The sequence below is a fragment of the Canis aureus genome, chromosome 3 (genome assembly GCF_053574225.1).
Source record: "Canis aureus isolate CA01 chromosome 3, VMU_Caureus_v.1.0, whole genome shotgun sequence".
Taxonomy (NCBI): Eukaryota; Metazoa; Chordata; class Mammalia; order Carnivora; family Canidae; genus Canis; species Canis aureus.
The window spans coordinates 84,233,810-84,247,234 of record NC_135613.1 but is presented as its reverse complement, the minus strand read 5'-3'; the positions used below and the strand labels follow the sequence as shown (position 1 = coordinate 84,247,234).

The following is a 13,425-nucleotide window of genomic DNA, read 5'->3' as shown; positions in this document are numbered from 1 at the left end:
TGAGATCATGACCCCAGCCAAAAGCAAGAGTCAGATGCTTAACTGACTGCGCTGCCCCTGCACCCCAGTAATATGTACATTTTAACAGTATTTTTCCAGTCCACGAAATAGGCAATCTTCATTTATTGTGTGTGTGTGTGTGTGTGTGTGTGTTTTCAGTTTCTTTAGTCAAATTCTTAGTTTCTAGTGTACACACACATCTTTCACCTCCTTTGCTAAATTTATTTCTAGATAGTTTATTGCTTTGATGCTGTGGTATGGTTCTTTAGGACCCTGAACACCAGCACAGAGGGCCAGCTGAATGTGGCAGGACCGTTGCCTTACGTAACGGGTGTAGAACTCCGTTTCTCTTGGGAGGAGAAAAACCATCCTTGTCATGTTACAGTTTGAAGTCCTTTGTTCCTCCAAGGCTGAATTTTTTTTTTTTCTTTTTGCCATTCGATGGGGTTTATTTAGCAGTAGTACTGAAAACGTAAAAATATCAGCCTATTTCTCACCTATGTAGTAACTTTCTGGATGTCTAAGTAATTTTCAGAAATCTAGGACTTACTTGGTAGGATTTGGAAAGTGGACTTTTGACCTTTGCAGTAATTTTCAGAAATCTAGGACTTACTTGGTAGGATTTGGAAAGTGGACTTTTGACCTTTGCAGTAATTTTCAGAAATCTAGGACTTACTTGGTAGGATTTGGAAAGTGGACTTTTGACCTTTGCAGGCACAGAGTAATAATGAAGGGACATTTTTTCATGGTGCAAAGGACTGTTCTGTTCTGGGTACTGGAGAAAAGGTGATGGAGGGTGATGATACAAAATCCTTTATATTTCAGAAGAACGGACTATGTGGTGCGGCCCAGCACGGGGGAGGAGAAACGAGTTTTTCAGGAGCAGGTAAGAGATCACTAGCACCCAGTGAAAATCACTTCATCTGTGGGGCCATGCAGAGAAAGCTCTGAGCCTGAGTCTCCTTGAGCACAAATTCTTCGAGGAAACTCACACCCTTAACCTTAGATATTCTGTTGGTTGAGATTGTTTGCTGGGGGGTGGAATTGGTGTGAGGAAAGGGAATGCGAAATGTTTCGATGGGCTTTTCTTCCAGACAGTAAAATACACTTCTATTTTTCTCTGTGTCTCTTTGCTGGTGATTAGGGCTCGAGATGATCCTTTTCCCACTGTGGTTGGCTGTGGTATTCCTAGTGGGATACCCCGTTTTCTTGTCTTAGTCTCTCCAGGCTGACCCTTTACTGTATGAGAACATTAGAAAGAACCCCACTGATTGTGACTTAAGGGCCTTGTCTGGTTTCTCTTGGTAGGAGCGTTACAGATACAGCCAACCCCATAAGGCGTTCACCTTTCGCATGCATGGCTTCGAGTCTGTAGTAGGGCCTGTGAAGGGTGTTTTTGACAAAGAGACCTCACTCAACAAGGCTCGGGAGCACTCCCTGCTGCGTTCTGACCGGCCTGCCTATGTCACCATCCTGTCTCTTGGTATGTGTCATCTGTCTCTTGTCAGGGATCCCTTCTTTCTCCAACCAGCTGTCTCTCCCTCACCCCCTGGAAGAGCTCTAAGGGTCCGATGTAGTTTTAGGAGGCCTTAGAATTTGGGAAACAAAGGGAGAATTCTATCCCCAGAGACTAATGCCAGGAATCAGTGTTTTTTCCCTGATGTCTGAGCTCACATTTATTTTCATGCAGGAATTTTTCACAGGCCAGTGAAATAGCTTGTTTGGGAATTCGCTTTCTCCAGGCTGATTCTGTTTAAGATGAGATTTTTAACCTTTTTTGTGCCATGAAGCTCTTTGGTAGTGTAGTGAATCCTGTCTCAGGATTTTGTCTTTAAATTCATAAAATGAAATGTGTAGGGTTGCAAAAACCAGTCTTTATTAAAGTATTTATCAGAATGTTAAATTTATGATGCAGAAATAAATGTTTTTTATTATGGTATTAAATGACAGCCTCCAGCAGCAGGTCTTATATCTCCTGTAATTTTCAAATAGTGATAAGTAAAAATGATATTGTGATGGGAAATTGTCCACAGCAGCTGCGATGTGATATGAAAATATTTGATTTCTGATCACATCGCTGCCAATAGATTTGTTACCTTTTCTCATACCTGAAGGAAATGCTAAATTTCAGTCAGATGTATGAATCTTTTTCCCACCCGAGCTGATGGACCTTACTTAGTGTTGGCTGCAGGTGTGAAGAGTACAGGACACTGCCCCGTTACTGTCATAATAGATGATAACACTGAGTCTGATTAAAGCAAAGAGACACCTACTCAGCAAGCTACTCCCCACGAGAGCAGGCTAGAGGGACAGTGCTCGTCACTGGCAGCCTTGCTTGACTCTTGGACTGTCCATTTCCCGATGCTATCAGTTCGAGACGCTGCGGCCCGGCTGCCTAACGGGGAAGGTACCCGGGCAGAGATCTGCGAACTGCTCAAGGACTCCCAGTTCCTCGCACCAGATGTCACCAGCACTCAGGTAAGATGGAAAAGAGATCGTGACTGTTTTGTTCCAGGATGGATTTAAGGAAACTTACAAGGAAATATAAAGTGTAATAATTTTTTTCAACTGAATGAAGAAGAGGAAAGGAGAAGATCCTGAGAAATGTGACTGGTGATGACCTAAGACCTATAGTCAGCAGAGCACAGATTTGACTCTGCACTTCAGCTTCTTCTACAGCTGCTTAGTTCCCGGCTCCTGCAGGGGACCGCTCAGTCTCTCAGGAATCTTGTTTTGCCAAGAGATACAGTGAGCCATTGGCAGTACTGCCACCAGGCTGAGATAGGATGTGTGTGTCGGCTGCGACTTAACACCCAGCGATTTTTTTCTGGTGTCCAAGTCTGACTTGTCTCTTTTCCCCTTTGGTCTGGTTCTCAGGTGAACACAGTAGTGAGTGGGGCACTGGATCGGCTGCATTATGAAAAAGACCCGTGTGTGAAATACGACATTGGGCGAAAGCTGTGGATCTACCTGCATCGAGACCGGAGCGAGGAGGAGTTCGGTGTGTGAGGCTCTGAGTTGACTAGGGGTGCTTCTGACTCCCTCCCCGCAGTTTCGTTTTGCTTTTCAGTGATGTTCAGGCAGGATGGGAGTGATGTACAGGCAGCTATCTAGCTCCCTGGTGAGGCCACCAGCAAGGTCATGGAATCCTTATCCTTGCTATGCTGAGGTTAAACTCTTGCTGAACCTTAACCACTCTTGTTGACAGAGCGGATTCACCAAGCACAAGCAGCTGCGGCTAAAGCCAGAAAAGCCCTTCAGCAAAAACCCAAGCCCCCATCCAAGGTGGTAAGTGACCTCTGGGAGCCTTACTGGTGTCAGAGTTGGTGGCAGCTAGGCCTTCTGTGAACTCAGTGCATCGGGAACCGCAGGGCTGTGCCGTCGCTTGGGGACTCTGTTAAACTGCACCCGAATTTCTCTTCTGCCTGTAGAAATCCGGTAGCAAGGAGAGTTCCCTGAAGGTCCTTGGCAGCGGCCCCTCCGAGCAGAGCCAGATGAGCCTCAGTGACTCCAGCATGCCCCCCACCCCAGTCACACCTGTGACCCCCACCACTCCAGCTTTGCCTGCCACTCCGATCTCCCCTCCCCCCGTGTCATCTGTGAACAAAAGTGGTCCTACTACTGTCTCAGAACCAGCTAAGTCTAGCTCAGGGTAAGCTCTTCCATTTTTTTCTCCAGCTTTCTCTTTTTCCAGTAAAAGCCTTTCGGGTGTGTGGCTTAAGTTTGTTTTTTGTCACCCCCGCCCATTTCCTTGTTTCCTTATAGTGTCCTCCTGGTGTCTTCACCAACAATGCCACAGCTGGGAACCATGCTTTCCCCGGCTTCCAGCCAGACTCCACCAAACTCTCAGGCCGCTGCCCGCGTTGTGAGCCACTCTGGCTCGGCTGGACTACCCCAGGTGCGGGTGGTGGCGCAGCCTGGCCTTCCTACTGTGACTCAGCAGTCTGCAGGGCCAGCACAGACGCTGCCGCAGATGCCAGCGGGACCACAGATTCGCGTTCCAGCCACTGCTACTCAGACCAAAGTCGTGCCCCAGGTAAACAGGGACAGCGAACCTGGACCCCAAGGTGGTCTGATGAGTCCCGTGGGCAGGCTGTGGAGGGACCGAGGAGCCTTAGATCATTGTTGCTGCTACTGTTTATCACGGCAGCCCAGTTAATGTCCATAGCCGGGTAAGCATGACTAATAAGTTGTATTTTACATGCTGGGAATCAGAACTTCTGAGAAGTTCAGTGACTTACCCAGCATTGTAATGTCAGGACCTTTATGGAGGTGGCATGGGATTCTAAATCTCAGGCTCCTTCTGTTGTGCCTCGAGTCTTAGCCATACTGCTAACTAGTTGGGTAACTTTAGAGAAGGGTCTTAGCTCCTGTGGACTCAGTTTCCTTTACTGTGAAAGGGGCATAATGCTTATTCTCATTGTGGAGGAATAAAATGGGATGTGCAGTGTAAAGCTTTCTGAAAATTAAGATGCTCCACACAGATACAAGAACTTTACAGTGTGCACTTAAGAGTCTAGTGAGCTTGGTCAGCCCCGGTGGCGCAGCGGTTTGGCGCCGCCTGCAGCCCAGGACGTGATCCTGGAGACCCAGGATTGAGTCCCATGTCGGGCTCCCGGCATGGAACCTGCTTCTCCCTCTGCCTGTGTCTCTGCCTGTCTCTCTCTCTCTCTCTGAATGAATAAATAAATAAATCTTTAAAAAAAAAAAAAGAAGAGTCTAGTGAGCCTTAGCACTGATAGAGTAGAAGTACTCTCAGGGACACGTCCTGGGTGGTGGCCGGCTGGAGACGGCTTGGTGTGCTGGGCTGCACCTCGGTGTCTAATCAAGCTCTCGGCTTCACACTTGAACTAGACAGTAATGGCCACCGTTCCAGTCAAAGCCCAGACCGCGGCGGCCACTGTGCAGCGGCCCGGACCTGGGCAAGCAGGGCTCACCATGACAAGTCTCCCTGCCACGGCCAGCCCCGCGAGCAAGCCGGCCACGAGTTCTCCCGGGAGCTCTGCTCCGAGTGCTTCCACAGCTGCTGTCATTCAGAATGTCACAGGACAGAACATCATCAAGCAGGTTGGTGGAAATCTCTCTGGGTGGATTTGACTCCTTCATCCTAAAGCTGGGGACAGTCGGAGGTCTTAATGATTTGTCTTCTTGATCGTTAGTTCGTGGGTATTTCAAAGTTGAATTCCTGCCGACGACAGCACAGGCTTCATAGATACCAAAGATTTCTTTCCTGTATAATTTAGCATTTAGTAGTTTCTGGATTTGGTGTAGACATTCCATGAATTTATTTAGTGAAAATTTTGCAGTATAACATGATATACCTTTGTGGTGTTTTGGCTTATCTCTGGTAACAGTAGGATACACCTGCACTTGCCTGGCTGTGAATATACAAGGATGATCACTGAATTCTGAAGAATTGTTAGGCATTGGGGCTCCTGGCTGGCTCAGGGGAGCTTGTGACTCTTGACCCTAGGGTTGTGAGTTTTGAGTTCTATTCACAATGGGTGCAGAGGTTACTTAAAAATAAAATCTTCAAAAAATAAAAAATAAAAAAACCTAAGAATTGTTAGGCACAGTAGCAGTGATAGATGTGGTTTTTGTGTGCTGATGCCATGGAGTATTGAAAGAAGGGAGTTGAGTGTGTCCTACAGCTTTGGGCTTGAGTGATTAGATAGACTGTGATATCATTTACTGAGATAGAAGAAAATACCAAGGTGCAGAGATGGGAATGCAGTCTGAGAGAATGGTGTGTTCATGAAGCCAGTACCTGTGTCAAGGGTATGAAAGTGGGAGTGACATGAGGCTGAACATTGATGACTCATTGGTTACAGGTAATGAGTGCACTTGACTGGCCACCAGTGGATTGGTGGCTGTTTGGGAATGGGTTCAAAAGAGAATGTAAGGTGAGGAAGTGGAGACCAGCAATGTAGGCAATTTTTAAGCAATTCTGCTTTTGACAAGAGCAGAGAACGGGCTGGAGGGAGGTGTGGAGTAAATGAGGGTCGTCGTCTTTGTAGGTTGAGAAATGTTAAAGCAGGTTTGCATTCTGATGGCAGTGGTCCAGCAGAGAGGGGGAATTGCTCACGCAACAGAGAGAAGGTCCCTGAGGCTAGAAGAGTTGCATGTATTACACATGGGACATCGGCCTTGGATAGGAGTCAGGGTATGAATCCAGCAGGTCTGGCTCCAGAGCCCATGTCTTGACTTTTTAAAATTTACCTTATGTTAAAGGAAACACATTTTTTGAAACAGTTGGGAAATATAAATATATATTCTTAGATACTATTTACAGATGATTATTAGGTAATAACAGGTGGGGGCTATATGTGTGACCTAACATGTGACCTCTCTTGGAAAATGTTCTGTGTACACTTAAAAAGAATGCATATTTTGCTACTTTTGGCTGGAACGTTCCATATATATCTGTTAAGCTCATCTGGTCTCATGTGTAGGTGATTATACTTTTTACTTTAAAAAGTCCTTTTCCAGGTGAGAAATGTGTACAGAAGTATTGATCAGCCAAATGATATATATTGGTTTACTTTAAAATATTCCAACTCCTCTGTCTACCCCTTCCCCCTAAAAAAGCGGGGAAGGACATAAAACAAGATTGGCAAAATGATCGCTTTGAAGTTGGGTGAGAGTGAGTACATGGATTTGTTATACACTGTTCTCTACTTTTGTAAATGGTTACCAGTTTTCAAAACAAAAAGAAAAATGTCTGAAACACATATACCCAAGACATGGAGGTTTGTCTCATTACACTGCACAACCAGCTTAGCTCTGTGGACCCCCTTATCAGTGCTGTTTCTTCTCCATCCAGGTGGCAATCACTGGGCAGCTCGGCGTGAAGCCCCAGGCGGGCAACAGCATTCCACTCACGGCCACTAACTTCCGCATCCAGGGTAAGGATGTCTTGCGACTGCCGCCCTCTTCCATCACGACAGATGCCAAAGGCCAGACGGTTCTGCGAATCACTCCGGACATGATGGCCACGTTGGCCAAGTCCCAGGTCACCACCGTCAAATTGACTCAGGACCTCTTTGGGACAGGAAGTGGCTCTGGGGGCAAGGGCATTTCTGCTACCTTGCACGTCACCTCCAATCCAGTCCATGCCACGGACAGCCCTGCCAAGGCCAGCTCAGCCAGTGCCCCTTCATCCACTCCAACAGGTACCACCGTGGTTAAAGTGACTCCTGACCTCAAGCCAACAGAAGCCTCAAGTTCAGCTTTTCGCTTGATGCCAGCACTTGGTGTGAGTGTGGCAGACCAGAAGGGGAAAAACACAGTGGCTTCTTCAGAAGCGAAACCAGCTGCCACGATCCGCATCGTGCAGGGCCTGGGAGTGATGCCCCCCAAAGCAGGTCAGACCATCACAGTCGCAACCCATGCCAAGCAGGGGTCCTCAGTGGCCAGTGGGTCTGGAACTGTCCATACTTCTGCGGTGTCCTTGCCCAGTATGAATGCTGCTGTGTCCAAGACTGTGGCCGTGGCCTCCGGGGCTGCAAGCACCCCCATCAGCATCGGGACAGGCGCCTCTGCCGTACGGCAGGTCCCGGTCAGCACCACGGTTGTTTCCACGTCCCAGGCTGTGAGTAACAGGTGGGGGGAAGAGTAGCCCTCACACTTAGGGTAACAGAAAATGCACCCTGTCTGTATCTCTTTGTTTGACCCCAACGGCTTACTTTTCTAATGAGCTCTTTTGTTTAATTTCAAAACAAATTTATGAAGTAGTGTATGCATACATTCTTATAAAGATTAAAACAGTACAGAAGTACATAGAATAAAAGATAACATTTCTTTCACTAGTCTCTACTTCTCCCTTCATGAGAGGTGATTACTATTGGTATCTTGGCATTTATGCTTTCGGTCCTTTTCCTGAGCATTCCCATACCGTGTGTATACATAGTTTAAAAAGAGAGCCCCGTGAGAGACCTTAAATCCGTATACTGTTCTGTGATTTGCTTTATTTATTAAAAAATCTGTTTGGGGGATTATTCTAGATCTGACGTGGATATTGACAGCATTCTTTTTAAAACAATACATGGTAATCCATCTTTATGGATCATGGATATGCTTGAACCTTTCTTCTTTTAAAGACCAAGGTTGCAGTGAACGAACATGTGTAAATATTTCTGGAGCGGAGGTTCCTAGAATGGGTCAGGGATACACGTATTGAAAGTTTTGTTAAGTCCAGTTGTGCACCCAAAAAGACCATAGCACCTTACACTCCCATCAGAGCAGCTCTCCTTTCTCCCCCTACCCTAACCAGTGCTGGATATCACAGGTTTGTTGTTTGTTAACTTTAATTAACTGGTGAAAAAAGTTCTTTTTCTGTTTAATTTCCCTGATCTTGAGAGGGGTTGAGCATCCATTTTGGGATGTGCTGTCCAGTGGTGAATAAATCTTTGCCATTTTTTTTCTGGGGTATTTAGCTTTTTTACGTTGTTTGAGGTGGCTCTTTGTATCTTCTGTCTGTTAATTCTTGGTATGTGTAGAAAATCCTTCCTTCCAGTCTGTCATTTTTTAACCTTCCATATGGAGTCTTTGCTCTACAGGTATTTTATCGGATTAGATCTATCAACATTTTCTTTTATGGTTCCTGGGTTTTGTGTCTTGTGCTTTTCTGACTTCAGATTAGCTTTCATTTTTATAAGATATTTTCAGGGTTTTAGGAAAAAGTATAATGGATAATCCATTTGAAATATATTTCCTGAATGACATGTTGTAGAGATGTCATCTTATATTTCTTTATCTCAACATCATTGACTAGTTTATTCCTTACCTACTAATTTGAAATGCTACAGTTACAAAGCAAATTCCCATATCAACATCGGTATGTTTCTGGGTGCCTGTGGATAAGAGCACTGTTCTATAGAGTGGGGTGCATATGGACATTAATGAGCCCAGTTTTACTTTTCAAAGCAAGCTGTGTAGTAAAACCTCAGTAATTTGGGTAAAAGCCAGAGCAGTGGAGGAAGGAGGACATTAGTAAAACCAGCCGGCCAACAAACCTTGAAGCACAGTGTGGCTTAAAAGGAAATATTTATTTAGGTTCTCATATCACAAAAGTTAAATTACGGAAGCAAGGAAACAGTGTGTACTCGCACCACTTTTGTTTCTCTTGAGTTCTCTTCTAACGCAGAAAGGTAGTAAGCCCATGGCATCTCCTCTCCATCACAGTCTAGACAGATATAACCCGAGAGCGTGTGAGGGGCACGAAGTCTGGGGTGATGATTCTTTTCCTGGTCTAGTCACCTACCTAGGCTAGTTCACAGAGGGACAATTCTAGCTGGAGTTCCGGTGGTCTGAAATGTTGGAAGCAACTGAGGCATTCTTAAAATAAAACCATAAATAAATCCACCCGGAGGTACCATCTCAAGGTATTCGGTGGCCTGTTGACATCTTTGAGTGCTTTCTTTTTTTTTTTTCTTTGAGTGCTTTCTGATGGGCTGCACATTGTGAGTAAACTGGAGAGAGGGATGGGTAGCTGAGACACGGTTTTGCACCTGCGTGCCTGGCTTCTTTAGAAATAGCTTGCCCTTGGGAAATGTCGATGCCTCCTCTTAGTATCCTAGCAACCACTCCTCTTGAATCATTTTTAAAAATCAGATTTACACAAGATGTAACTGTGTATAAATTCTGTTACCAACCAAGAGTTCAAAAGCAGGCAGCCTAAAAACAGGTGGTGCAGTGAGCTAATCTTTGCCATTGAAATCCCAAAGACTCTAGGCCTCTTCAGCTTCTCTTTTGTTCCTTTTAGGCCTTATTGGCTCTGGTGTTGGACTTTTCACTTGGTTGAGTTTATTATTAATGCCCCTTACCTAATAACCTCTCTTATCTGTGGGAGAGACGGAAAGCACCTGGAAAATGTGACCTGTTCCTAATCTAGCCTGCCCTGCTGTATGCTCCCCACCAGTGAGCCTGCGTTCCAGGGAAGCAGTGGTTGTGCACTTTATTAACTCTTGAGTGCCTCTGTCCTCACACAGACTCCAGATAGTGATTGTGTGCCAAGTGTCGGGAGGTACACAGCTGACTCAGGCCCTACCCACTCAGGGGCTCAGACTCGTACTGCGCCTAAGTGAACACACACTTTCCTTTTCGATCTAGTGCATGTTCTTATCCCGATAGTAGCATATATCCCGATATATGGTTATTGCTGCTCTGGGTGGTGTGAAGGAGGATGGTTAATAGATCAGATGATACCTAAATGTAGTATGTGAGCATGTAACTGCAGCCTCTTGGCAGCTCCCTGAGGGTGGCCTGGGCCCACACCTCAGAAAGATTGGGCCCCTGCAGAGTCCAGGAAATGAGAGCATCTGAGTGCTTCTGTCTCCATTCTGGGGCCCTGGAGGTGACCCTTGGTGATTTTCCTTACCACCGATCCCATAAGCCTGATTTCTTTTTTCTTTTTAGGGGAAGCTGCCTACGCGGATCACGGTTCCACTGTCTGTCATCAGCCAGCCTATGAAGGGCAAAAGCGTGGTCACGGCCCCCATCATCAAAGGCAGCCTTGGAGCCAAGTAAGTGCCCTAGTGCTGGGCAGGCAGGGCTTCCAGGCGACTCCTTGCTCCACGGCAGAAAGGCAGCTCATTTTTCTGGGGCTCTCCTTGGATATTTCTCCTTTCTTGTGCTCTTGTGTATTTCTTGAGGACCTAGTATTGTTTTAGGTGCTGGGGACACAGAGCAGGGATTAAAACAGATAGAAATCTGTGCTGTCCTCAAGCTTACGTTGTAGGGTGAGGAAAGAAATCATAGAGTAGATACCACGTGGGGTGGTGATATGTACTATGGGGAGAAAAGCAAGAATGGGGACGGGAAGTGCTGGGATGGGGTGGGTTGGTGATGTGGCTCAGATGGCAGTTTCCATGGGTGTTAGGGAAGGCCTCACTTTGACATTGAGCCCTGGGCCATGATAGTTCAGAAGAGGAGGACTTACTGGGGAGCCTAGGCTTTGTGTGCTCCTGACCTAAACAGGGATAAAGGGGCTTGATGAGATCGGCCTGGTGGTCTCAAGGCAGCTATTTTGGGGGACATGTCTTGTCTGGAATACACACTTCCCTGGGGTCCTGTCCCTTATTTGTGCTGATGAGAGTATGGTGTCAGAGCCATTGTATCCAGAGCACTGAGGGCCTTGGGGCTTTGTGAGAAGCCTAGAAGCCAAGAGAAAGGTGGTCTCACCGGCTGGTTTCCATTTCAGTCCAGAATACAGGAGTCTTCACTGAGCTGCAGATTTCACTGTTTTCCTTAAGCACACAGCCTGGTTCTGGGCCAGAGATAACACCCCTCCTGTCCTGACGCCTCACTCCTGCTTTCCCTCCACAGCCTCAGTGGGTTGGGCCGCAATATCATCCTCACCACCATGCCCGCGGGTACTAAGCTCATTGCTGGCAATAAGCCTGTTAGTTTCCTCACTGCCCAGCAGTTGCAGCAGCTTCAGCAGCAAGGTCAGGCCACACAGGTAAGGGCCGAGGCAAACTGTTGGCCGCATCAGGCTTCTCTCTCCTTTGCCATTTGTTCGCAATTGAGGAGCTCATTTGCAACCTCCTGACCAGACCTCCTCTCTTTGCAAACAGGTGCGCATCCAGACTGTCCCCGCATCCCATCTTCAACAGGGAACAGCTTCTGGTTCCTCCAAAGCAGTCTCCACTGTCGTCGTGACTACAGCTCCATCTCCTAAACAGGCACCTGAACAGCAGTGATTCAGGGAGAGAGAGAGAGAGAGAGAAAGACAGAGAGCGAGAGATGGCGTCCGTGAAAGAGCGCACCCGGTCTGCCCTCCTGGCCGAGAGGAGGGGAGCAGGGAGGTGGCATCATTCTCCTCAGCTTGTCTGTTTAGGGAAGAACAGCAGTGGGATGATGGCAGCGGTGGCCTGGATCTCCACCGCACTCCACAGCGGAGCACGCCGAGGAGTCCCCCCGGGCTTCCAAGGGCTGTTCGTTCCGAGCCGGGAGAAGCTCCTCTGTTAGGGTCGGGTGAGGTCATCGTTGTGCCACGCGAGCCACAGTTCTCTCCTGAGAGCCAGACACCGGGGAAGGCTTACAGCTGCCGAGTGTGCCAAGTGGCCAGAAGCCTCGTTCTGTACGGGGATTGGATTTTTTAGCTTCTGCTCTTCTCCGTGACTAGTGGTCTAGATAGGAGTTTTGTGTCCAGAAATTTTTATGTAACTTATTTTTTTAAAGAACCTGTTGTATATCTTTATCCAGTAGAAACCTGGGCTGTAGCCCTCCCACCCTGTCCTCCAAACTGATTGCTGCTATTCTTTTGACCAGAAGAAAATAGCAGAATTCTTAGTAAGTTGGTGGCTGACTTGATCACTACATAGTAACGGGGAGGCTGAAAGGTGGGCAGGAAACCTAGGGAGTGAGAGAACGTGGGTTCCCCCAAGTGGGATGAGTCTGGCACTGCTTCATGAAGAGGTTTCGAGATCTTGAGTATGGGCCATAGCTTCACCTGCTGACTACGTCCTGCTTGTCAGGCCTGTTCACACCAAAGTCCGGAGCCGGCGGACAGAGTAGGCCAGCGCCAGCAGAAATGCTGCTTTTGCAGCTCAGACGTTACTGCAGTTCAGAGGTTATACGTTTTGCTTTGCTCCAGAGCAAGAGTCTGCAAACCACAGCCCTGGGGCTGGCTACTTGTTTTTGTAAATAAAGTCTTATTGGAACACAGCCCACGGCCATTTGTGTGTTACCATGGCTGCTTTCAGTTAGAAGGCAGACCCGAGTAATTGGCTTGGAGTCCATAGGCCCTCAGGCCCCTTGGGTAAAACTTTGCTGACTTCTCTGGAGTAGAGACGGCACGAAGAGCGGGGTGTGTGCACTAGGAGCAGCACGGTCACGGGAGAGGTCAGTCGGGATTTATGGGTCCTGTCATCCCGGCTGTGTCACACTTCTCGGCCTCCACCAAGCTCTAGGCAGAGCTCTGAACAATGTTTTAAAATGTATTAAGTAATTAAAGCACTGGTTGTGAACAATATGTGCCTCTTTTGTATGGGAGTGAGGGTTGGATGGTAAAGCTTTTGTGCAGTGTCAGGGCTCCCCTGCGTCTCTTGATAGTATCCAAGTTATTAAAAATGTGTCTTTAATCTGTGGAAATGTAGTGATGTTTTATGGGGACTGGTGCGGAAGTGGACTGGAGGGGCAGGGAATTTCCCTGGCCTACTTGAGAGGGGGTCTCCAGGTGGAAGCTGAGTGATGAGATAGGTTGCAGAGGAACAGAAGGCCAGAGGGGGTGGTGGCTTTCTAGACCTCACATTTGAGGCAGTCCTGTAAAATAGACATTGTTATCCCCCTTCTGGCTTCTCACCCCTGTGACAAATTGCGAGTCTGAGTTGAGGTTAAAGAGGAGCAACATAAAAATCCAGTTTTCTAAGTCACCTGTCCTTACTGCTGCCTTCCTCAGGGAGGATGGCTGTGACGTGTCAT

The 13,425-nt window shown here is 47.3% G+C and overlaps 1 protein-coding gene across 5 annotated transcripts in view; it reads left to right on the top strand.

Moving 5' to 3' along the window:
• Nucleotides 1–13,095, top strand: part of NFRKB (nuclear factor related to kappaB binding protein) — a 38,760-nt gene extending 25,665 nt beyond the window's left edge. For all 5 annotated transcript variants that reach the window (XM_077894175.1, XM_077894171.1, XM_077894172.1 and 2 more), the window contains exons 16-27: nucleotides 826–886; nucleotides 1,309–1,483; nucleotides 2,372–2,478; nucleotides 2,878–3,001; nucleotides 3,209–3,288; nucleotides 3,432–3,652; nucleotides 3,766–4,036; nucleotides 4,855–5,067; nucleotides 6,824–7,591; nucleotides 10,417–10,523; nucleotides 11,326–11,461; nucleotides 11,577–13,095. In XM_077894175.1, coding sequence (XP_077750301.1) covers nucleotides 826–886; nucleotides 1,309–1,483; nucleotides 2,372–2,478; nucleotides 2,878–3,001; nucleotides 3,209–3,288; nucleotides 3,432–3,652; nucleotides 3,766–4,036; nucleotides 4,855–5,067; nucleotides 6,824–7,591; nucleotides 10,417–10,523; nucleotides 11,326–11,461; nucleotides 11,577–11,702 — 2,389 coding nt within the window. In that variant the 3' untranslated portion in view covers nucleotides 11,703–13,095. The remainder of the gene's footprint in view (nucleotides 1–825; nucleotides 887–1,308; nucleotides 1,484–2,371; nucleotides 2,479–2,877; nucleotides 3,002–3,208; nucleotides 3,289–3,431; nucleotides 3,653–3,765; nucleotides 4,037–4,854; nucleotides 5,068–6,823; nucleotides 7,592–10,416; nucleotides 10,524–11,325; nucleotides 11,462–11,576) is intronic.
• The last annotated feature ends 330 nt before the right edge of the window (nucleotides 13,096–13,425 follow it).